The sequence below is a fragment of the Prionailurus viverrinus genome, chromosome A2, assembly GCF_022837055.1.
Source record: "Prionailurus viverrinus isolate Anna chromosome A2, UM_Priviv_1.0, whole genome shotgun sequence".
Lineage (NCBI taxonomy): Eukaryota > Metazoa > Chordata > Mammalia > Carnivora > Felidae > Prionailurus > Prionailurus viverrinus.
The window spans coordinates 149614204-149637945 of NC_062562.1; the positions used below are offsets into that span (position 1 = coordinate 149614204).

The following is a 23742-nucleotide window of genomic DNA, read 5'->3' on the forward strand; positions in this document are numbered from 1 at the left end:
AAGTGATATTCATAGCTCCATCTTTGAAGCCATATTCCTCCTAGGTTCTCCGCTCTGATTCATGTTATGAGTCAGGTACTTGTGTGGGACTTTCTCCCTGAAAGTAACCTTGGAGGTATGGTGGTCTGATATATGATCACCAGTTGACAGAGGAGGATACAGGATCTGGCAGGATACGGGCCTTCCTTCAGGTCTTGGGGTTCCTACTGCGTTGCTTTCCTGAGTGAACACCACAGCCCTTAGAGGCTTTGCCTTTTCCTTCGTTATATGTCTTGTCCTGTCTGTACCTCCCTCACCCCCGTCCCCGCCATTTGCTGCTAGAACTGGTCTCTTGGCATCCCTAACACATTTACACAATTCTTTTTAGAGGTGAGATTGATGTCAAAGACTGGCCTGCTGAATCTCTCTGTAAATTGGAAAAGAAGTTTTATATATTATGTGGCTCATGAATTAAGATCTCTTGCTCTAAATGACATTTGGGGAAAAAAACTGTTGTACAGTATTTTGCTTGTGAATATCTGGAAGTAGATATGTGATTGATTCACTGACAGACCATCTCTGAAAGCAGTTCTAATGATGGACTTATAATTGATTGCATCCATCATTGAGAGCCTAAACTACCCCCTTCCTAAATTAAAGATAAATGAAATAAGCTATGCTGAATGTATAAGCTGACAAATCTGAGGGAATTTAATGAAACTCTAAATTACCACAGCCAACAGATAAGAGAAAAGGGTTTCTTTGTTGCTGATTATAGCACTAAATAAAAAAAATTTTTCAAAAAAAGATAATAAAAGAAACAAAGATCTGTGGCCCACATATCAAACTAAGTTATTGAAAGGTTTTTAATAAGTGTATCTATCTCATTCCCTGGTTATTGTTGATTTATATCAATCTCATTAGTGCTGTTGGAAGAATAGTAAACGTAGGGATTGTCTTCTAGTGTAGCTTATATTATTGTTGTTGTAACATACTTTAGAATCGATATGACTTTATTTCCGGGCTGTTGGGGGCTCTGTGCCAAATTTAGTTCATTTAAATGAGCTATTTGGAATGTAGTTCTTCAGTGTATAAGTAATTTTATCAGTGAGTACACTTTTAGCTGTTTGTAAAAGACAGGTTGAGGGTGACTTAAACAGTGGGTGTTTGTTATCTCCCCTAACAAGAAGCCCTGAGGTAAGGCAGTGTAGAGTTGGCTGCTTTGGTGGCCCAATGATGTCACAGCAGTAGCCGGCATTTCTCTTGGCTTTCCCTTCCATGGTTGTAAGGTGTGTGAAATATTTGAGTATCTTAGCGTTGTGTAATAATCGGGAAAAGGGACCTGCCTCCTATTAATCTTGCAAGAAAACTCCTGGAGGCCCTTAGGTCTGTCTCATTGGTCAGATTTGCCACGGATAAGGTGAATGGAATTACTGGGATTCACTCAAGTGATCAAGACCCGCCCAGACTCTTGCAGAGTTCATGCTGCCTCTTAATGGATTAAAATTGGTATGCCAGGGAAAGAGTGAAAGCCTCCTTGGATAGGCAAATAGCAAATCCACTTAGATGGGCTACTGAAATTTGCTATGAAAGTGGTTTCATATTTTCTGTTAGTAACTTGTTTTCATTTCCTCCCTAGTTAGTTAGATGAATGTGCCAGCATATTAACTTGTCTTTTACTGTTTTGCTTTTAAATGAATTTTTTAAAAAAACGTTGATTTTTGAGAGAGAGAGAGAGTGTGTGTGTGCATGCCAGCCAGGAAGGGGCAGAGAGAGAGACAGAGGATTCGAAACAGCCTCTGTTCTAACAGCATGGAGCCCGATGGCGGGGCTTGAACTCACGAACCGCGATTTCATGACCTGAGCCGAAATCGAGAGTCAGACGCTTAACAGAGTAAGCCACCCAGGCGCCCCCTTTTTTGCTTTTAAATTTGATTCGGCCTGATATAATCTCTGTCTTCACCAGGACTCTGTCTACCAGTGATGATGTTGAAGACCGAGAAAATGAGAAGGGCCGCCTTGAAGAAGCCTATGAGAAATGTGACCGTGACCTGGATGAGTTGATTGTGCAGCACTACACAGAGTTGACGACAGCCATTCGCACATACCAGAGCATCACAGAGCGCATTACCAACTCCCGAAATAAAATAAAGCAGGTGAGCCTCCTTCCCTCCTGTGATTGTCGCACCGCATCTACCGTTAGTAGCTTGTAGAGGTGCCACGGTGGTGGTGAATGGCCATGGTGAGTGATGCGTAACGACGCTTTTCGGGAGTTTTGCAAGTGTCTTTGAAAGCCTGGCTGCGGAGGATCACAGAGGGCATCCCATGCTTGCCTCTTCCCGATGTCTTATCCTCGGCTTCTGCTGCTCCTTCTCCTTGCCGTGTGAAATGGTGTGGAGGAGGTGGCCTCAACATGAGGACACTGAAGGGCCTCTTGCTATTAGAGGCTCCCATTTCTGTGTATCAAATGTATGGCGTCTGGTCCTATCCCACACTGTGTGTGTGTGTGTGTGTGTGTGTGTGTGTGTTGCTGTAGCAGTCGAAAAATTTTTTGAAATTTCGGCTTTCACTGTGTCCCCTCATTTGAAATTGGTTGTGATTTCTATGTAGTCATTGTACATTCTCGGTATGATTTTGAGAAGAAACCCTAACTTACAGATTATTTCAACATGCATTTATGGATACTGGCATTCTTGAATATCGTTCTTCAGTAGTGACGAGCATGTATTAACTTACTTACATTTTGTCATTTTCTTAATATTTTGCAGCAGTTTCTTTTCATTCTTTTTTTCTTCCTCCCCGTCTTTCTACTTCTTGCCCCCTTTTCTCTCCCCGCCCACCTCCTTCCTTTTGTAGTAGGTCCTTGAAAAACTCTTGGTTCCTGGCTACCAGGTCTTTACTGCCTAAAGGATAAAGTGGGCTCATGAAGGGTATTTTTATATTTGGCCTGAGGGATGAACTGACGTTTAGGTGCTGTCACGTCGTCATATGGTTTTGGCCATGTGTTTCGAGGGTCACTCCTTTTAATACCACTCCGATGGCAGTAATTGCTACTAGTTAGCACTGCTTGTTTGCCAGGCATGGCTGTTCCTCACTCAGCAGACTAGGATGTAAACGCTGGTCTCCCTTTCAGGTCCTTGCTGCTGGTTTTCAGACATCTTTTAAGTGGTAACCTCCCTTTTTGAAATGAGCTCTCTTGTGGAACCCCGATACGTTAGCTGCCTCTTGTTCGGTGTTGGGTGAGAGATGCAGGGCCTCATGCTTGATCCCCTCCTTAAAAGCCTGCAGCTGCCCTTCCAGCACCTCTGCGGCCACAGGGCTGCACAGACCATTTGCAGCACTCTGGCTGTGCTATTGATCGGTCAGGGAGTTCCCTGCACTGTGCCCGCCTGGTGGTATCTTCTCCGCCTTGTGCCCGCCCGGGGATATCTAGGCTCCCAGCTTTTTCCCGCATTTTCTTTTCTGTCTTCTAGGACTTATGTTATGATTTTCTAAGCAGAGACCTAAATTATTCTTCTAAGAATGTGGTTGATAGTTTCAGCCTGAGTACCGGTTGAGAACTGGTAAGCTCTTAACCTATTTTGAAGCAATTTGTTGACCTCTTTACCTTGTCAAATTAACTGGGAATTTTCAAAAGGAATACTATAATTCTTAGCCTTTACAAATGATGAGTTCATCCTATGGATTTATCTGTGAAACTAGGTAAAGCTGTAGATCAGTTTAAAGTAAACTGTAGTCCATTTTGACCCAATATACTAAGCTCGAGAGGAGTCAGAAAATGAATGTTCAGCGGTGCTGACCTTCTGGCTCTGCCCCGGGGAATCCCAGGAAGGGTGAAGGTTTGGTATCTCTGTTTTCTGATTAGTTTGCTTGGCTGAAAGGACTTTGTCCTAATGTCAGGGGAAGCGCTGTGGTGGTTTCTGCCTTGACCCCCTCTCACTTGGAGTCGATAGCCTCTTTGCCTAGAGAGTGTTGGCTGGTTTTGAAGAGTCTCATCTTGATTATTTCACATTTACTTTAGTGGCCATAGTCTGTCCACCATCCCCATTTTTAAGTACGTTGGAATTTTGAGCGAAAGAAAATAAAAAGAAAACTTGGTGTTTGTTACATCAGACAGTTGTCAAAGTAAATGTCACACAATTCTGTTATGAATTAGCTTCAGTATTAGGAAGAGAAAGGGCTAACGCTCTTTTCCAAAAAGCCTCTAGTAATTGATAAGTAAGAGCAGAAAAATGTTGGGGGGGAAAATGAAAGCGAATTTGTTTCTATTGTATAATTCGATAGTTTTGTAACGTGAAAGTCCATTTCTTATCACCAAGGAAACACTGATGTTTTCTTCCGAATCTTTCCCTGTCATTTTTGGTTTTTAATTGTTACTTTGGATTGTGTGTAAAATCTCGGTGTATGTAGGTGTGTGTATTTTTAAAGTAAAAGTGGGGATGATTGTATAATCATGGGGCTACGTGATTTCACACCCAGCAAGATATTGAGGATGTATAGATGTGAGTTGAAATTTTCTTTCTGCTCTCTGCCAAAAGTAATGAGGATTCATTCAACAAATACCTGTTGAGTGCTGGCTGTGTGCCTGGTTCTGTTTTAACTGCTGGGGTGACACCAGTGGAAAACACCTGTCCCTGTCCTCATGGAACTTACACGTTACAGGAGGAGACGACAGGAAAAAGAAAGTGGGTGTTATTTAACAGCAGTGATTTGGTCTCTGTATAAAGTGCCTGTTTGGTGCTGAGCGTTGCTCTAGGCTCTGGGGTCTAGAAGTGAATCAAACAAATTCCTGTCCTTGTGGAGTTTACATTCTGCTTTACATTCTAGTCAAGGGAGACCCCACTATAAATTAGTAAAATGCTGTCTAACAGATGGTAAGAAGTGCTGTACTTAAGAATCCAAGAGCAAGGAAGGGAGAATAGCGAGTTGCTGCTTCAGTGGCCTAGCCGGGCAGAGTTCACTGAGGTTACATTTGAGCCAACACCTGCAGAAACTGAGGGAGAGTCAGGAGAAGCGCCTCAGGAAGAAGGCATGGCAGGGGCAGCAAGGTCTTGAAGCAAGAACATGATAGGAGTTTGGGGGAAGCAGTGAGGAGGCCAGTGGGGCTGAAGCAAAATGGGGTGGGGAGAGGTGAGAGTGCTGGAGAGAGAGGGCGAGGGAGAGAGAGAGAGAGAGCTGGTGGGTGAGGTACAGTGTCGTGGGTCAGGTCACGTGGGGTTTTGGTGCCTGTAAGGACTTTGTTCATAACTCTTTGTGATGGGAGACCACTGTAATAAGCTTTTGAACATAAAACCGGCATGATATAACTAACGTTTTAAAAGGGCTAGCAGCTATTCTGAGAGTAGATTTTGGTGGGGACCAAGGCAGGTGAAGGTGTTCATGTTCACGCTTTTAAAGCTTGAGAACACAGAACTGTTTACATTTCCCGCTATGTTAATAGTTTCGTATATGGATTTATATTGGGAGGATCTATGTCCTTGGGGATATTGAGGTGACAGACAGAGTTGACTCTTTTCCCAGGTAGTCAAGTCTATTGGGGATGTTTTTCTAGATTAAAAAATTTACATGGGGGCGCCTGGGTGGCGCAGTCGGTTAAGCGTCTGACTTCAGCCAGGTCACGATCTCGCGGTCCGTGAGTTCAAGCCCCGCGTCAGGCTCTGGGCTGACGGCTCAGAGCCTGGAGCCTGTTTCCGATTCTGTGTCTCCCTCTCTCTCTGCCCCTCCCCCGTTCATGCTCTGTCTCTCTCTGTCCCAAAAATAAATAAAAACGTTGAAAAAAAAATTAAAAAAAAAAAATTTACATGTCCATACAAGAGATATATATGATTGATCAGGTTGAGTGATGCGGATAATCAAAATACATAGGCTACCCTATTATTACTGTTAAACACATATTGATATCAGTCAGAATGAGATGTTACTGTACTAGAAAACTTCAGAAGCCACAGGTACTGCCAGTGTCTCATAATAATGACTGTTCCAGCAGCGGCACCAAAATAGAGGGATATGAATGGATACAAGCTGGGAACTTGGGTAATGTTTGAATTTGAATGTAATTGTTGGTCTTTGAGTGTTTCCTCCATGCTCTACTAGGTAGAGGAGAGGACATCAGATTCCTTTAAAGATACTAAGTATCTGTCTAATGTTTATCACAGGAGCTGGAAGACCAGGGAAAACAGATAGTTGTCTCTCTTGTGAGGTGTGCACAAACACTTTACGATTCCCCCCAATTTCAGCTGCTCTGTTGGTAATAGATGAAACTGCTAACTCATTTTTCTTGCCTGTAATTGGAAATAACTATATGTGATTATTCAAATGAAGTTGTTAAGAACTTAATCATTGAGTAGTGCAACATTCATTACTTAACATTTAAAATAATTTTGTGGCTTTTATATGAAACTATACCTTAAGAGGCAGAATAAGAACAAAGAATAATCTTAATATAGAAAATGTCGCAGTAGAGCAACATGGTTGTGGTAGGAAATTGTTTACGGCCCAAACGTATGATGGAAAAATCCCGGCTGCTTCTATGAGAAAGGGAGAAAGGGTAGAAAGGTGGGCTAAACGGTGGGCAATAATGCACTAGCATAATTTAAAATGTACTAGGCAGTATTGCGTGTTAATGCGGTCACAAGAACTATGCGCTCATCTCTCCGTTCAGTTTAACTGTATCTGTATTTGTGTACCATGTCAAGACTCTGCAACTTAACGGAAAAGTATTGCCCTCAGAAGGGGTTCTGTGGAGCCTCTCAGAGAATTTAAGACCTTAGAATGGCAGCTAAACTCGCCCCTCCTCCTCTAAAACTAAGGCAACAAAAGCATGGGAATAAAAGTTTGAAGGTAATTTAAAAGTGATCTGCAGTTCTAAAAGGCTTTTAAACAGAACAGTGAGTGGTGTTTCTGCACTTCTTTCTAGGCACTTTCTAGAAGGCTGTGGAAAAAAATGGGTTGGACACAGGTCAGGAGAATACCCATGAACACGCTTATATGTAGGTTTATTTTTAACTACAGAAGAGAAAGTCTGTTTTGTACTTTCAGAATTAAGAATGACGTTGGGGCGCCTGGGTGGCGCAGTCGGTTAAGCGTCCTACTTCAGCCAGGTCACGATCTCGCAGGTCTGTGAGTTCGAGCCCCGCGTCAGGCTCTGGGCTGATGGCTCAGAGCCTGGAGCCTGTTTCCGATTCTGTGTCTCCCTCTCTCTCTGCCCCTTGCCTGTTCATGCTCTGTCTCTCTCTGTCCCCAAAATAAATAAACGTTGAAAAAAAAAAAAATTAAAAAAAAAAAAAAAGAATGACGTTGACTGTTACATTAGTTTTCACCTCCCATCCCTTGCGTAGAACATTTCTAGTCTCTAGTTTCAGTGGGGTGCTTGCACATTTGTTGTGCTTTATTATAGATAGTTTGCACACTCAAAGGCAGTCCCTCCTCCCATTATCCTTGATCAAAATCAGAAAGGCATTGAATTTGATGACTTAAGGCCTGGATCCATCAGCCTCTCATACATGTATCTCTGTTACTCAGAGGCTCCAGGTAGTTTTCCTCCTGTCTTCATCTTCCCCAAGTCAAGGGTGCGAATGACTCTATTTCTCTGCTTTCTGTATCCTCTCCCATACCCATTCACAGTAACCTCTTGGGGCCTGTTACCCTCATTTTCTCTTTTGCTAATGGTCTCTAATTAGAATGGCTGGAAGTTCTAGTATATTGAAACTGAAATTCTTGCTGTGGCTGAACAGGTGATTAGGAGCAAATGTGAAGTTACTAGAAGTCTCAGGAAGGAAAGGAAACTTGTGTTTGACGAAGGATTTCTGTACGTGGGTTTCGATGTCTTGATTTGAATAGCTTGACTCCATGGATTTATTTCAAGAAGAAACAGGAAGATAATTTTTCAATCTTAATTATCCTGATAAATTAAAATAGAATGGAATTAAAATACTGCTACCACATCGAGAAATAAAAGTTTAGACGTACTTTGGTAACTTTCTCACATTTTAGATGATATTCATTGATGGATACAGTCCTGTTTCTCTTCCCTGTATAAAAACATTTATTGAGCTATAATTTACATACAATAAACTGCAGCATTTTAGAAGACAGTTCAGTGAATTTTGGCAAATGTATATGTCCTAGGATGTGTTCCCACCCACCCCAGAGAGTTCCCCCTTGCTCCTTTGGAGTGAAAAGACTGTGTTCCTCTACTTCTTTCCCACTCCCCTCCACATCCTGCTCCAAACAACTGCTGATTTGAATTCCATCACTACATTAATTTTTGCATGTTCTAGAACTTCAGCATGTACTTCTTTGTATCTGGCTTCTTTTGTTCAGCATAATGTTTCTGAGATTCTTCATATTTCTTTTCTTTTATTGCTGAGTAGTGTTACCCCCCCTGCCGCCCAAGTTTTAAAATAACATTTCTTCATAACTGTGACTTTCCAATCAAAAAGCTGAAGCCTCGGGGCAATTTAATATTAAAAGTTCTTGTACCTTCTTATGTCTGGAGCTTTGGCTAATAACTCAGTTTAGGGAATAGTTTTGGTGATGTTCATTTTCCACACAGCCTGATGCCATCTCCCCCACCCCTAAACACAGAAACTGAGCCTACTTTTCTTTCCCATTTTCTTCCATGTAGTAAGCAAAAATGAGAAGTGAGCAGACTACATTGTATATATCCTGCTGTGAAATGCCCTAACAGTCCTTTTCCCAATCAGAAAGGAGTTTGCCAAGCTTTACTGACACTAAGTAAGTTTATCCCGAGCCCTCTTGATCAAGAGCCTAGTTGGGTGTTGCAAGACATAAAATTTATTTTTAACAATTTCCATAATAACTGTTAAACACCAAAGAAAAATCCGAGAATTACAGAACCCAGGTGATAAAAGTAGACTATCAGAAATCAAATTCTAACAGATTTTAACTAAGGATTTAAAAGACAATGGATTTAATAGTTGGAGTTCTTAGCCCAGAGACCAAGAGTGCCAAGAGGATCTGGGAATAGCCTTGAGAAATATGTTTAAGAAGTCCAATAAAGGGCATTAAGAGATACACAGTTCCAAAATAAGACCTAGGGATGAAGAGTAGAGCCTGGGGAATACCGTCAGTAATAGTGTAACGACTTTGTATAGCGATAGATGGTAATGACACTTCGTCATGGTGAGCATTTTATAATGTATATGATAGTCATATCGTTGTGTCATATACCTGAAACCAATAGTACATGTCAACCATACTTCAATTAATATTTTCAAAAGTCAAAACCGTAAGTGATGACAAAAACCAGTACTTCCCTACCTCATCCTTCCCCAGTCCCACTTCCAAAACTTCAGAGACACTGACTTTTACTCTTAGTAATATGCTTATACTATTCTTGGTTTTTCTACTTTAGGCATTGGATATAAGCTTCCGGCTATGGAAGATGAGGATTTAGGTCCCCCTCCCACCCTTTCCCCTGCCCTACTTCATCTTCTTCCCACATCCCCTCTCTAGTTGTATCCTAGTTGTTGGTTAAATAGATGGTGCTCATTTTATTACAGCTACGTGACTATTTCCCTCTGAGCCATCCAGCATACTATTTGTGCCTGTGCGGTTTTGTTGTTGCTGTTTTCCTTGCAGTTAATGCTTGAATCCTCCTGTTGCCTGTCTTCTGCATTGGTTTTCCCCTTTCCTGGATCCTGTGTTTCTGGTCTTCTGTTATTCTCTTGTGTTGATGCAGCACGTTCTTCACTAGCTTGCTGAGCTATGGTGCATCTAAGGTTTATCATTTTGAGAGCTTATAAGTCTGAAAATGTCTTTATTCTTCCCGCACACTTGATTGATAGTTTTTCTGGGAAATAATTCTCTCTTAGGATTTTGAAGCTATATCATTCCTTTGTCTTGTAGCTTTTAGTGTTGCTGTTGAGAAAAGTCTGATGCATTCTGATTCATAATGCTTTATATGGATTCTGTCCCTCCCCACTTCCCCCAAAAGCTTTTAAGATCGCCTCTCTATCCCATGTGTTCTCACACGGCAGGATCACATGTCCTGGCGTGGTTCTTTTTTCACTCCATTTTCTTGAACACTTGGTGTACTTTTTCAGTCTAAAAACACATGTCTTCTGGAACATTTTCTTTTATTATTGTATTTTTCTTTACTCCATTTGTCTCATTTTTCCTCCCCTGGAACTCCTATTTGGCAAATAGTGGACTTCTTGGATCAGTCTCCTCATTTCTTTTATCTTCCACCTTTCGTTTTTTGTTTTATTCTCTGTAGATTTCCTCAAAGATAGCTTCTGACCTTTATATTGGATTTTTTTCTACCATATTTTAATTTCCAAAGCTGTTTTTATTCTCAAGTTTTTGTTTTTTTATAGCATCCTATTCTTGTTTCATTGATGTAATATTTCCTGTTTTTCCTAAGAGATATTGATTATAGTTTTAAAAAATTTCTGTTCTGCATAGTTTCTGGTGTCCCCCGCCCCTCCCCGCCCAGTCCCCTCCAGCACTTTTTTCTGTTTGTTTGTTTTGGTGCCTGCCTTTGCGTATTCCAAGCTTTCCTTGGCTGTCTGGTGATCCTTGTCTAACTATTTGAATGAAAGAGGGAGTCAGTACAAAGCTGATCGGAAAGCTCAGAGCATGTTGTGGGCCTTGTCTAGTGATGATCGTGCAGGGACCCAGTAGTTTCCTCGGTGAAACTTCAGGTGTCACTAACTCTGGGTCTTTTCGCCTTGTCATCTTTCCCAGGGAAGGCCATAAGTTTCCTGTGATGGAGCTAAAATTCAGGCTGAGTGTATTTAGAGGCAACCCTAGCAGGAAGCTGGGTGTCCAGAGCAGACTGAGGATTTTACTGTTCCATAGGCCCACTTTAATATCATTCTTGTGTTTGCAGTCTGGTGCCTCACACCTTCCCCTTAGTGATGTCTGGCCTGGATCCTTTCTGATTGAGTTTCTTCAGATCATAAGTTTGGGGGGAGGGAATTACCCATCTGTGTGGATTGATGAAGGTCCAGGGCTCAAAATACTCCCTATGGAAGGTGTTGGCCCTGGGCTCCAGCTTTCCGTGTCCTCGGCACCTCCTTGTCAGTGGTAGCAAACCCGTCTCCATACTAAGACTTTCAGATCACTCTGCTCTGCTAAATTACCCACGTTCCATCTTCCTGCCAACTTGAAAAGTTTTGGGGGCGCCTGGGTGGCGCAGTCGGTTAAGCGTCCGACTTCAGCCAGGTCACGATCTCGCGGTCCGTGAGTTCGAGCCCCGCGTCGGGCTCTGGGCTGATGGCTCGGAGCCTGGAGCCTGTTTCCGATTCTGTGTCTCCCTCTCTCTCTGCCCCTCCCCCGTTCATGCTCTGTCTCTCTCTGTCCCAAAAATAAATAAACGTTGAAAAAAAAAATTAAAAAAAAAAAAAAAGTTTTGTTACCATCTCTTATATACCATTCCCCCGTCTCTGTTCTCTTTTCTAGATGCTTTATGATTAGCAAAAAAAAAAAAAAAAAAAAAAAAAAAAAAAAAAAAAAATCACTTAGGGACTGCAGAAAGGGGAAGGAAGGAGTGGAGGTAATTAGCACTGTCTTTGGTAGTTTTTCAAAAGGGTCCATGACTCCTTCCAAAGCGAATAATCATTCCACTGTGCTTATCAGGAGAGATTACAGAATCTCTTTAGTTAGGGTTCTTTTTACATTGGAGAGTTTCATAAAAGTATGACAGGTGTATTGTCCTTAAGTTATTGGGATCGAGTAGATGCTTTCTCAGCAGAGAAATGTTTCTCAAGAAACATTCTGATCTTAGCATTCCATCTTTATATTTTCCTTGTTTGTCGGAAAATGTTAAAATTTAGTTTTATAATCACCAGAAGCATAGTGTTCATGAGTGTGTGCACCACCACCCCAGATCTTGTAGAAGACAAATTTTCAATGGTCAGAAACATGGTAGTCTTTCTGGGCTGATGGAAATGTCTTATATATGATGGTTTGGATTATACAGGTGTCTTACATTTGCTAAAATTCATCAAATGGTATAACTGACATGTATTCATAAATTTTACCTAAAACAAAAACCAAATTAAATACTGAATTCGAATTTAAAAATACATGTGAGGACTGTCAAAAGTACATGAGAGTAGTTCTGTGAATTGTGAAAGGTCCTGATTCTTTTTATTTCATGTTGTAAAAATTGAAAAGCCTTAATTATGAACATGAAAATGTGCTCATCGTGTACATCGTGATTACCTCCTGCTCCTTCTCCTCCTGTTCTGTCGAGCTGTGCCATACTGGTCACTAAGCTAGATCCATGAGAATGTTTGAGATTGTCTTATTTAATATCTAAAAATCCTTGGTATGTCCTAGTGCTTTTATTTTGAGATTGTCTCTGGACGTGTCTCCTCTTTTCTGGAAAGTGGGCTTATTTTTGTGTTAGTTGAGATGAATGCACAGTTCATTGGCTGTAAGCTTCAGCTGAAGTTGTAGATCTAGGATGGTCCAAGTGAGCTGTCTGCTGAATAAGAAACATGCAGAGAAGAATTGGGAAGGAATAAGAGCATGGACTCGATCAGTCATTCCTTTTAGATAGTTTAACATCCGTGGGTTCTTCATGTCTTCAGAGTGCTGTATATCCTAAGTAGCTTCTTCCAGATTCACTCAAAGGTAGGTTAGGAGTAGTTTTCTCATTTCACAGGAGAGCAGATACACACAGAGGTGGAGACCCCCATCCATGCGAGTCAGTGTCAGAACCAGGATTAGAATTTTGCAAGCCAGCCAACCACGGGGAACTAGTGGGAGGGGGAATTGGGAACTGTTGCTTCTAGTGACACTGATAGTGAAAACTACTAACCAGATTATAGGTTTAGGATGGCAAGACTCTGGACTGACCCAAGGTTGAATCTGTTTATTGTAGGTGAAAGAGAATCTGCTTTCTTGCAAGATGCTGTTGCACTGTAAACGGGATGAGCTCCGGAAATTGTGGATTGAAGGGATTGAACACAAGCATGTCCTGAACCTGCTGGATGAAATTGAGAATATCAAGCAAGTGCCTCAAAAGCTGGAACAGTGCATGGCCAGCAAGCACTATCTCAGTGCCACCGACATGCTGGTGAGAGAGCTACCTGTGCGAACGGTCATTTCTGCTAAGATAGGAAAGCCCTTGCTCTTGTTCTCTGAATGCTGTCTTTCACGTAGCACATTACAGACCGCCTCTTGGGATTCACAAGCCCTTGTAGGCTGAAGCCTGACTGGTTGTCTTCCTAATTTCAGTGTTTGAAGTGGTAGGCAATTATTTATGCGTTATCTGCCTTTGGAACAATGGCAAGGTGCGTAATGGTAAGAAACTGGTACCTAGATCACGTTGGCATGGTAATGAAGGTGTTTGAATTTCAGAGGAAGGTGGCTAATGAATCCTATTTTATTTTATTTTTTATTTACTTACTTTTTTAAAGTATGCTCCATGTCCAATGTGGGACTTTAACTCACAACCCCAAGATCACGAGTTGCATGCTCTACCAACTGAGCCAGACAGGCACCCCTAATGAATCCCATTTTATGTATTTATTTATTTATTTTCATGTTTATTCATTTTTGAGAGAGCAGGGGAGGGGCAGAGAGACAGAGAGAGAGAGAGAGAGAGAGAGAGAGAGAGAGAGAGAGAGACATAGAATCCGAAGCCGGCTCCAGGCTCTGAGCTGTCAGCACAGAGCCTGACGCGGGGCTAGAACCCACAAACCGTGAGATCATGACCTGAGCCGAAGTCAGATGCTTAACCGACTGAGCCACCCAGGCGCCCCATGAATCCCATTTTAAAGAATGAAATCTGTGTGAGAGACAACTTAAGGATATTTACGGACTTCACGTTCCACAAATTCTTTGAAGGGATTGTTATGTGAGGGCTTTGTTTTTTCCTTTCAACTGAAGAGCAAGAAAATAATTTTGGAGCAATAATTCTGGAAGCGACTTTGTCAAGCAAGCATACTCCACAGACTAGCCTTTAGCCTCTGAGTCATTCTGTTACTTTTTTTGTATTTTTTTTTTAAAGTAAGCTCTACACCCAGCATGGGGCTCAAACTCCCAACCCGGAGGTCAAGAGTCACATGCTCTACTGACTGAGCCAGCTGGATGCTCCCATTCTGTTACTTTTTGAATTAGAAATGAAAATTCAGAGAATGTTGTTACTGGTGGTGCACGTGCTGAGTGTCAAGAAGATGAATAAAAAATAACACACATCTTATTTCCTAACAATCCTAACTTTCCCAGGGCTGGTGGCTCTTAGAGGGCTGCTCTATCTACCCCCCACCCCCACCCCCCCGCCGCTTTCCACATGACCACCCCACCTGCCATGTTTCTCGAGCTGTTTGGGGACTACAGAAGCCCTCCATAGCAGGTGACTGCATTTGGTTCCTCTTTTCCACAGTAGGTGATTTCACTGAGTTAGATTGGCTGTAACACTGAAAAAAACACTGAGACGACTTGGTGGGAGAAGCAGGATAAATCTTCCAAATGGTTCCAATTTAGATTTTCAAAAAGAATTACGCTGTAAGTCCTTCATGAGAACCTGTTAAGGGAATTCGGTCACTAAGATGTGAGATATGCTGTGATATTCTGTCATATATTGAAACTTGGTGTATGATAGGAGTAAACAGTAAGCAGTTCCTGTAACCAGTCAGCTAAAAGGACAGGAGGAGATGTGGAATGTCACCTGTGTGTTCTCTCTGCCTGTTGTCTTCAGTGTCCTCTTTCAGACTGTTGCTTTCACAAGTGGGTGGGGTTTGGGTGTTTTGGGGAGGAGAAAGGGTGTGGGCTGTGGCCAACGTCTTTCCAGCTTTGCAGAGAAAAATTTCTTTTAATTAAAACGTGCAGGGATAGGGATGCCTGGGTGGCTCGGTCAGTTAAGCATCCGACTTTAGCTCAGGTCATGATCTCACGGTTCATGGGTTCGAGCCCCATGTTGGGCTCTTTGCTGACAGCTCGGTGCCTGGAGCCCGCTTCGGATTCTCTGTCTCCCTCTCTCTCTCTGCTCCTCCCCCTCTTGTGTACTCTCTTTCTCTCAAAAATAAATAAATAAACTTAACCCCTCCTCCCCCCCCCCCCGCAAAGAAAACATGGATAGGGTCCAGATTGGGCCAGCTTGAATACTATGATTGTCAGTTCTAACTAAAATCATGTGGTTGGGAGGAGTGGGGTGGGAAGGAGGAGCATTTACCTCCAGAAAGGGGTGAGTATATGAGCTGTGTTGCCCAGAAGTTCCTTTTTTTCCCTGTTTGTCATTGTTTATATATAATGGACACTAATATTTTGTCAGAGGTATTTGAAATATCTTCTCCTAGTTAGTGGTATATATTTTTGCTTTATGAAGCCCTTTGTTACAAAGAAGTTTTGAAATTTAATGTGGTAAGATTTCTTTCTTTTTTCCTTTATCTGATTTTTAAGAAAAATTTTTTTCTATCCCAGTGTCCTCTAGAGAATCTACTATGTCTTCTTTAATTCATTTGGACTCTATTTCCGTATATGGTATAAACTCAGGATCTAATTTTATTTTCTATGTAAAAAGCCACTTAGCTTAGACCATTTGCTAAATTTATTTCCTACTGACTTCTAATGCCATCTTGGTCACATACCAAGTTTTCACGTATGCATGGGTCTGTTTCTGAGCTCTTCATTTTTATTAATTGGTCTTGTCTATATCTGCACTGAAACCATGCTGTTTTAATTACCGTTATTTTATGATATAGCTTGATAGCAGGTGGAGATGTTCCCTCACCTTGCTTCTCAGAACAGACAGAACTGTCTGTTCTATTCGTGGCCCTTTACTCTTCAGTATGAATTTTAGTATCAGCTTGTCACATTCCGCAAGAAGCGTCATGAGACTGATTCATTGTAAGAATTTCATCTTCATATTACCGAGTCTTTCAGTGAACAGGATAGACCTCATTTATTGAGATCTTCATTTATGCTCTATATAATAATGCTTAGTAATATGTTCCTTAGAGGTATTAAATATATCTTATTGCTGGCTATCATATTTTTTAAAACAGTGGCGCTTTATTAATAACAATTTTTAGTTATTTGTTAGTGATGAAGGGATGTGATAGATGTTTAATTGATCATATGTCCCTGAACCTAATCCCAGTCCTGTCTGCCTGGAAAATGATTTATTTATTTATTTATTTATTTATTTATTTAGGGCTTAGCTCAGATTTCTTTAGCTCTCTGAATGTCCCAGGTGATTAGGTGCTTTTTCCAAAAAATTAGGCATTTGTTTTTATCGTGGTTGAGAATACTTGACCTGAGTAGATGCCTTTTTTTGTTTGTTTGTTTGTTTCCATAAGCTGCATGTACTTCCTTGTAATACAGTTGCTTTTGTTTGTATGGTAGGTCATTGAGGGCAAGGGCTATATCTTATTTATTTTTGTCTGCCTTGTGCTGAGCACCGTGGGCCTCATATAGTCAGGGTTCACAGATCATTAGCCAGATGGGTAACCATGTGAAAGACTTTAATAGAGGAAAGAGGTGTTTCCTCTCTAGGGGCTCTGGTCTGATTTTTTCTTTGGGTTTGGTGTTTGTCTTAATGACAAAGTCTTCCAGTTTCCAGCCTTTCCCTTTAGCAATATTTGAGTGAACAACAAAAAACAATAATTACACTAGCAGCCAATACGTACTGAGTATTCACTATGTCATTACATTTAAGAAGCACATTTGTTAACGCATTTAATTCTTATAGTGACCCTATGAGAGATGGGTTTCTGATGTGCTCTCCATTTTTCCGACGAGGCAGTTGCTTTGTATGATCTGAGGAGCTGGAGCATCCTAATGTACAATGAAGATTTCGTGAAGGTAGGATTAAAGGTGTGCTTAAAAGGTTGGAAATTTCCTTCAATTTGGCCTTTTGTATATGAGTGAATAGTCAGGGCTATAATTGCTCTTTCATTGGACTTGATGTGAAAAAATAGTCACATTTCCTTTCCCTGTGGCTATGTACTATTAGAAGTAAAATCTACTTAAGGCATCTCGAGGGTCAAAATGAAACATGCTTGCTAAAAGACGTCATAGGAAAGTGAAGACAAAAAATCAAGTCTTTCAAAACTCTCTGATTTCCTTGGATCTGTTTATCGAAAGATTTTGCATTTCCGTTGTAAGGCAGGTGCGGACACCCAGTAGTGTAATCCCTACTCAGGCTCATAAATCCAGAGTAAATAAATCAGTGGTGACCCATGGCCCTTGTCAGCTCCTGCGATTCCTACTTCACTATCACACTGGTCTGATAGCTAGAGACTTGGCCTCTAGATGGGATATTTATTTCTTCTTTTGATATGATAACCTGAGCATTGCATAAAATAATTAAATTGTCATGACAGGGACTGTCTGCAAATAGGCATGGCCTTTTGTTTCCTTCTTCAAGGTAAACAGCTGCTGTTAGCTCATGAAAGGCTAAAAGTGGTCCAACAAGAAGCCTGTATCCGTCACATTGAAATCAGAGACTTGATTAATATTGTAGCCTGTAGCTTTGCGATATGTATGGTTTAAATTAGACCTCTGCAGTCATTGTGCTGGGTTGATGCAAGCACATTAATGACATAATTTCTGGTTGCTGCATCACATTTCTGCAGTCTGTCCTTTGTATTCCACTCACATTAATTGAAGTAATTTTGCCAGTGAAGCGTGTTTCAAACCTCTGCATTTAAATTGAAATTTTAATTCCCTTATTGTCTTGAAAAGACGGCTGAAGATGCCTTGTTACAGGTTTCATTATCACTCAGAACACTCCAGCTGCTGGTTCTAATGTACAATGACTGATTAATTCCGGGAAGAATTATTAATATAAGAACAGCAGCTTCTTCCCAGTGGCATGAGCTAACCAGGAAGGTATTTGATGATAGTTAATATTTTTATGAACTTTTTTAAAGGAAAATTTATGTGGAAGTCTGCATCACACGAAAACTGCACAGATGAGCTTTGAAAACCACTTACCCAAGTTCTGATTTATCAACCCATAGAAGTCGACTCATAATTGCATTCAATCAGTGGAAACTAAGCCAGTGTGAGTAGTTTTGAACCACTTGAGCTGACCGTCACAAGGCCTGGGACTACATTTTTTTCATTTCTAAGTCTTCCTGAGATTGTAGAGATTTTGAATATCTCTTGTTTTTCTATTTATATTTTTTAAAAAAAATCATAGCTGTGTACTAAGATAAGGATTATTACAATAACTACTTAGATTTATGTAGTTGCCTTCCTCCCAGAGAATCCCACGTGCTTTGAGAGAATAGTATGGTGGAATTATATCACTTACACTGAAAATGTGGCCACATCGGGCATAAAGGGAGTAAGGCAGCAATTTAATCTCATGGTTTTCTAAGCTCCTATGGTTTCAGCTTACAAGAGCCTTTGCATTAGTTGTATAACAATCGAGGTCGTGAATGTTAGTGTGGGTCAGATGGACCTGTGTTTGGGTCCTGGCTTTGACTTTTACTAGCTGGATCACTTGGGGCTAATTATTTGACTTTGCCGAAAGTTGGGAGTTGAGAATTACATCTACTCCCAAGGATTTGTGAAGGGATTAAATGAGATACTAAGCTATTTATATAAAGTACACGCAGTATACACAGTAAGTGCTTAGAAATGTTATTTATAGTGAATTGATTAATGGATACTGTAAGAAGGATAATGGTGATTGCTCCCACGTGAGAAGTTCGCAAAGTGTTCGGAAGTGGACTTGTTCTGAACTGTTAAGAGTTGGAGTAGGGCCGGCTAGGTTAGGCATTATGGATTCCTTCTTCCCTTAAATGGACATCTATCTAAATGAAAGACTACTCCACATTTTATGTAGTCCAAGGAGTTCCTGCAGGCCTAGATAAGATTTTTCTCTGAAAACGGGTGCCTGGCTGGCTCATTTGGTGGAGCTTGATGTCAGGGTTGTGAGTTCAAGCCCCAGGTTGGGTGTAAAGATTACTTAAAAATAAAATCTTAAAAAAAAAAGATTTTTCTCTGAAAACAAGGCTAGTCTGATCTAACACATGCACAGAAGGAAGGATGATCAGGACCCCAAAGTTCTTTCCCATATATTTGGGATTTGACATGGGCAAATTTCAGATTCTGTGTCAATCGCCTTTTTGGCTTACTTCAACGATATGTTCATAGCAATGCAATTTGTCGGTAAACTATCTAGGATCAGTTTGTTGCAAAATCGACTCTTAGGTAACTAAGTGTGTTTTTCTGCTAGTATTGTAAGTAGATATAAGCCAGTTCACTATTGGAGGGTACTTATCAATAATGTTGATTGTAGTGTTATAAAGAAGTTGATGTTAAGCTATTTTTTTCTGTCAGTGCTTAGATGGCAGGACCAGTGGGCCAGCGAGCTTGTTCTTTATGCTGCCATTAGAACTGTGTCATTAGCAAATAGACAAATTCTTCTTTTCTCATATTATGGGCAGGGAAGGGGTGATCATGCATCTACTATCAAATGATTAATGCACAAGAAAGAAAAAGGGGGCAAAGTGTACATCCCTTTCATCTGATCTGAGAGTTTTTAAGATCTCCCAGGACTGTTTTTTCTCATTATGACTGTGGGAATGGTATTGAGGTGAAAACTCTATAAATATCGAGAGCTGGAACGTTCTAGTGAACTTATTGGACTTAACCTGAAAGTGGTAAGTGACTGCAAAAATGTTTCAATATTCCATATAGATTTCTCTACACATTAAAAAATATATCCGTGATCAATAATGAAATAGCCACCATTAAGCCCATCTATTTCTAGTGTAGAATATTGATTTGAAAGACCATTGCCAATATTCTGTACTAATAACAGGAAAGAATCAGGCACATGTTTTGGTAGACTTACAAAGAATGGTATGATGCCATTGTCAATGACTTCCGGTTGCTGGGAAATATATCTGAATGTGTGCCCTTAACCTTGAAGGAGCTTACATGCTAATAGGGAGAGACAGTGAACAAATAAAGAGTCTCATATCATGATGAGCATAACAAGAAATTGGTCATCAGGAAAATTGGGGATGGAGGTAGGGTAGTATGGTTTGCTCTATAAATAAGGTGGTCAGCTATAGCTGCTTCTAGCTGCATTGGGACCCCTTCAGTCCTTCAAACGCCTACATCTGATCTTTTCAGAAAGGTTTAGGAAGAGCTGAAAATAAAGGTATTAAACAAGAAATCTTGGTAGTTGTCTAAAATTAAATGAGTAGGCCTAATGTGGCAGCTTTATTTTTTTCCTGGAGAGTAAAAGCACAGGGCTTGTAAACAATTATTTGTGTTTGTGTCCAATGCCCTTTTTTCTTTATATTTGTTTTTGAAGGCTAGGGTAGCACACTGTTTGAAAAGCACCCGGTTATTGTATTAGCTTTCCTTCCCTTTTACTTTGTTCTTTTATCTGCTTTTCTTTGCCTCTTTTATTTTAAAGCAAATAGAAATTTTGTTATATTACACTAAACCTCATAAGGTTCAGCAGTTTTCAGTTGACTCGCTTGGCTGTAGGGCAGTGATTCCCAAACTCTGCACATTAGGGACCTTCTTGAAGAAATCTAAAGCCCAGGTCACACCCTACACTGATGACATTGAAGTCTCTGATGGTGGTACACTACCTTCAGTAATTTGACATTCTTCAGGTGATTCCATTGTACAGATAAATGTGGAACTGTAGATCTAGGGTATACCCTACGCCACTTAAGAGAGTAAAACTAGTTGTCTCTGATGTCTTTTGATACCAGTTTTGAGGGGTTAGAAACCAAGTACGAGTAAAACCTTGGACTGTGAGTTACTTGTTCTGTGAGTGTACTGCAAGATGAGCAAACATTTCTAATAAATTTTAACTTGATCAGTGAGTGATGTCTTGCAGTATGAGTCGTACGTGATGCTGAATGTCACATGATCACAACTGAGCCAGTGGTTCTTGAAATCCGCTTTGATATAAAAGTGCTTTGGATTATAAGCATGTTTCCAGAAGGAATTGTGCTCACAAACCAAGGTTTTACTCTATTTGCACAAGACAGACTTTGCACAGTGATTGGTACATTTTTGTAGAAATACTGTAGTGTGGAGTTGCTTTGTTGCCATCCTCTGTTGCAGGTTTTGGGTAGGGCTGACAAGTATTTGGCCCTTACTCTGATTTTATAGCCTGACTATTTGGTCAGTAGGAATGGTGTTGAGTGGTTAAATTACACGCCCTCCAGGTTTGGGTGGACTTGAACTCTTCAGGGATGCCTTCTTGGTGCTCTGCCTCCTGCTTTCTTCCTATGGTTTCTTATTGGAATTGCACTGGGATTTCATGGGTTGAAATTGGGGCACAGACTTACTTACTGATGAGTGGTGGCTAGGTACATCGTGGTGTAGTGCAAACAGAATGGGTTTGGAAGCCAGACGTTCTTAATTCCAGTCCTGACTCAACAACTCCCTAGTTCTGCGAGCTTAGACAAATCACTCTCTCTGTTATGTAGTATTCTCTTCTCTAGAGTGGATCTACAAATACCCTATCTAGATTGTAGACAGGCTGTGAGAATAAAAGTGAAATTTGGTAAGGTTACAGTGCTTTGTAAAATATAAGGCAATCGACAAATTTAAGAAGGTGTAAGTAGCGTCATCATCACTATGACAAAGTGCCAGGTAAGAGAAAAGCGGTCATCTATCATCTGGGACTTGTTTATACTGAGAAGCCTTTCTCTCTCTCCTGGTGCTATCATCACTAATGCATTAATCAGATCACCTGTGTGCACATGCCCTTTTATATACTTTCACCCCGTATGAGGAATAAACTAAGGCAGGAATAATACACGAGGCCTTTGCTGACCTCCTCTGTCATATTCCAGGTTTCAGCCTCACATATGGACTTCCTCAAACAGGTTTCTGTTGGGTCATTGTGTGGCCAGATGGGGACCCTATATATGTATAAGTAGCTGCAGGTGACCACGCATGTTGATGGGAGCCCTCTGTCTCAACTTGACGATGACTGGGGAAGGTGGATCAGTAGCTTTTGCTTGGCTTGACCAGATAAGAGCTTGTTGAAGTATGTTTTCTCTGTGATTTATCCCAGTACTAATTACTTGTTGTTCCTAGCTCTTTCTCTCACATTCCTTTGTGGGATTTTAACAGTTGATGTTAGTAAAGAACTATGTAAGTGCTGGGCATTTCTAATGGATTGGGAATTTGTCTTGATTGAAGTGTGAGCCTGACGTGACTCTCAGAGACCTCCTTTGCCAACTCCTAAGATAATTGTTCTGTAACTTGTTCTTGTCCCAGAATAAAAAATAAGATGACAGAAGTAAGTGGCTTTGGGACCCTTGTCAAATGAGGATGTCTTTCCTAGTGGTCTCTTCCCTTGTATTTTGGAGTAGGAACCTAGGATTTAGTGCTGTCTTTATGGAGCACTGATGGGAACTGAGAATTGGAGGGACCATTAGACTAGGCACAAAGAAGGATTTTTTTTTTAAGTTTATTTATTTTGAGAGAGAGAGAGAGACAGACAGACAGACTGAGCAGGGGGGAGGGGCAGAGAGGGAGACAGAGAATCCCAAGCAGGCTTTGTGCTGTCAGTGCAGAGCCTGATGTGGGGCTCGAACTCAAAAACTTTGAGATCATAACCTGAGTTGAAACCAAGAGTCAGACGCTTAACCATCTGAGCCATCCAGGCTCCCCATTGTGTGTGTGTGTGTGTGTGTGTGTGTGTGTGTGTGTGCGTGCGCGCGCGCGCGTGCACACACACAATCTTGCCCATAAGCAATTGACATTTTAACTTTCACTTAAGGTGTTAGGTATGTTTAATTTCATCAGGAAAGTAATTATGAACTGATCTGTTGTAAGTTGATTTAGAACAAATAAGGCTCCAAATTTGGCATTATGTATTAGAAGCCCTAAATATGTGCATTACTTTGGACTTGGAATTCTACTTCTAGAATGTTGAGTTAAGCATTTTAATTATGTGATAAAAAATCTATACAAGGATAATTATCACAGAAAGATTTGTGAAAGTAAAAGAATATAGCAACTACTTTGTATGGGGAAGTGGTTTAAATCATTTGGGGAATATTCATTTTATGGAGTAGTATGAATGCTAAAAATATATTTGGTAATGGGCAGATGTTCCCAATGTATTGCCAAATGGAAAAAGCCTATTTAAAAATAATACTTTTTCAAAACTTTGTATGGAAATCATTTGGAAGGAATCAGATTAAAACATATTTTACCTGAGTAGTGAGAATGTGGACCATCTTTTTCCTTTGAGATTTTGTGTTTTTTGAGTTTTCTTGATCATGTATTTTTATAATTGGGAATTAAAAATAAAGGTTAAGAAAAATACATTCCTGGGCCTTAGGCCCCCCCCCCTTTTTTTTTTCCTTAATCTGTGAAATTGGGGTAGGACTTCAGTCCTGACAGCCTTTAAATGTCTCTTGTAATAGAAAACTCAACATTTCATTTCTCAGATCCTGTCATTCTTTTAGACTTGGGCTTATGGAATATCTTAGATCTGACCACCCCTACTTGACAAGAGGAAAAAAAACCCAAAGATTTCTGCTTAAATTATGGGAATTATTTGTGGTAGAAGGCCCTGATGTTTAAGAAAAAACGAAAACCAAGAAGTTGGGGGGATCCCCAAAGAAGACTTAAGAAAGAGCTTCGTCAAATGGTATGCTTTTAAACCAAGTCTATGTGTCACAGCAGTGGTAGGATGAGCTCTTTGTTAAAATCAGAAGTCACATTTGATCTCTTGTGAGTTTTGTTTTCTAAGATAGTTGTGAAGATAGTTTAAAGAAGAAATTCACAAGTAAATGGGCTTTTCTTTGACAGCACTTTATCTTACAGGCCCCCCCT

At 40.7% G+C, this 23742-nt stretch overlaps 1 protein-coding gene across 3 annotated transcripts in view; it reads left to right on the forward strand.

The window, feature by feature from the left end:
• EXOC4 (exocyst complex component 4) overlaps positions 1-23742 on the forward strand; it is a 754902-nt gene that overhangs the window by 21717 nt on the left and 709443 nt on the right. For all 3 annotated transcript variants that reach the window (XM_047842944.1, XM_047842959.1, XM_047842952.1), the window contains exons 2-3: positions 1946-2135; positions 12836-13030. In XM_047842944.1, coding sequence (XP_047698900.1) covers positions 1946-2135; positions 12836-13030 — 385 coding nt within the window. The remainder of the gene's footprint in view (positions 1-1945; positions 2136-12835; positions 13031-23742) is intronic.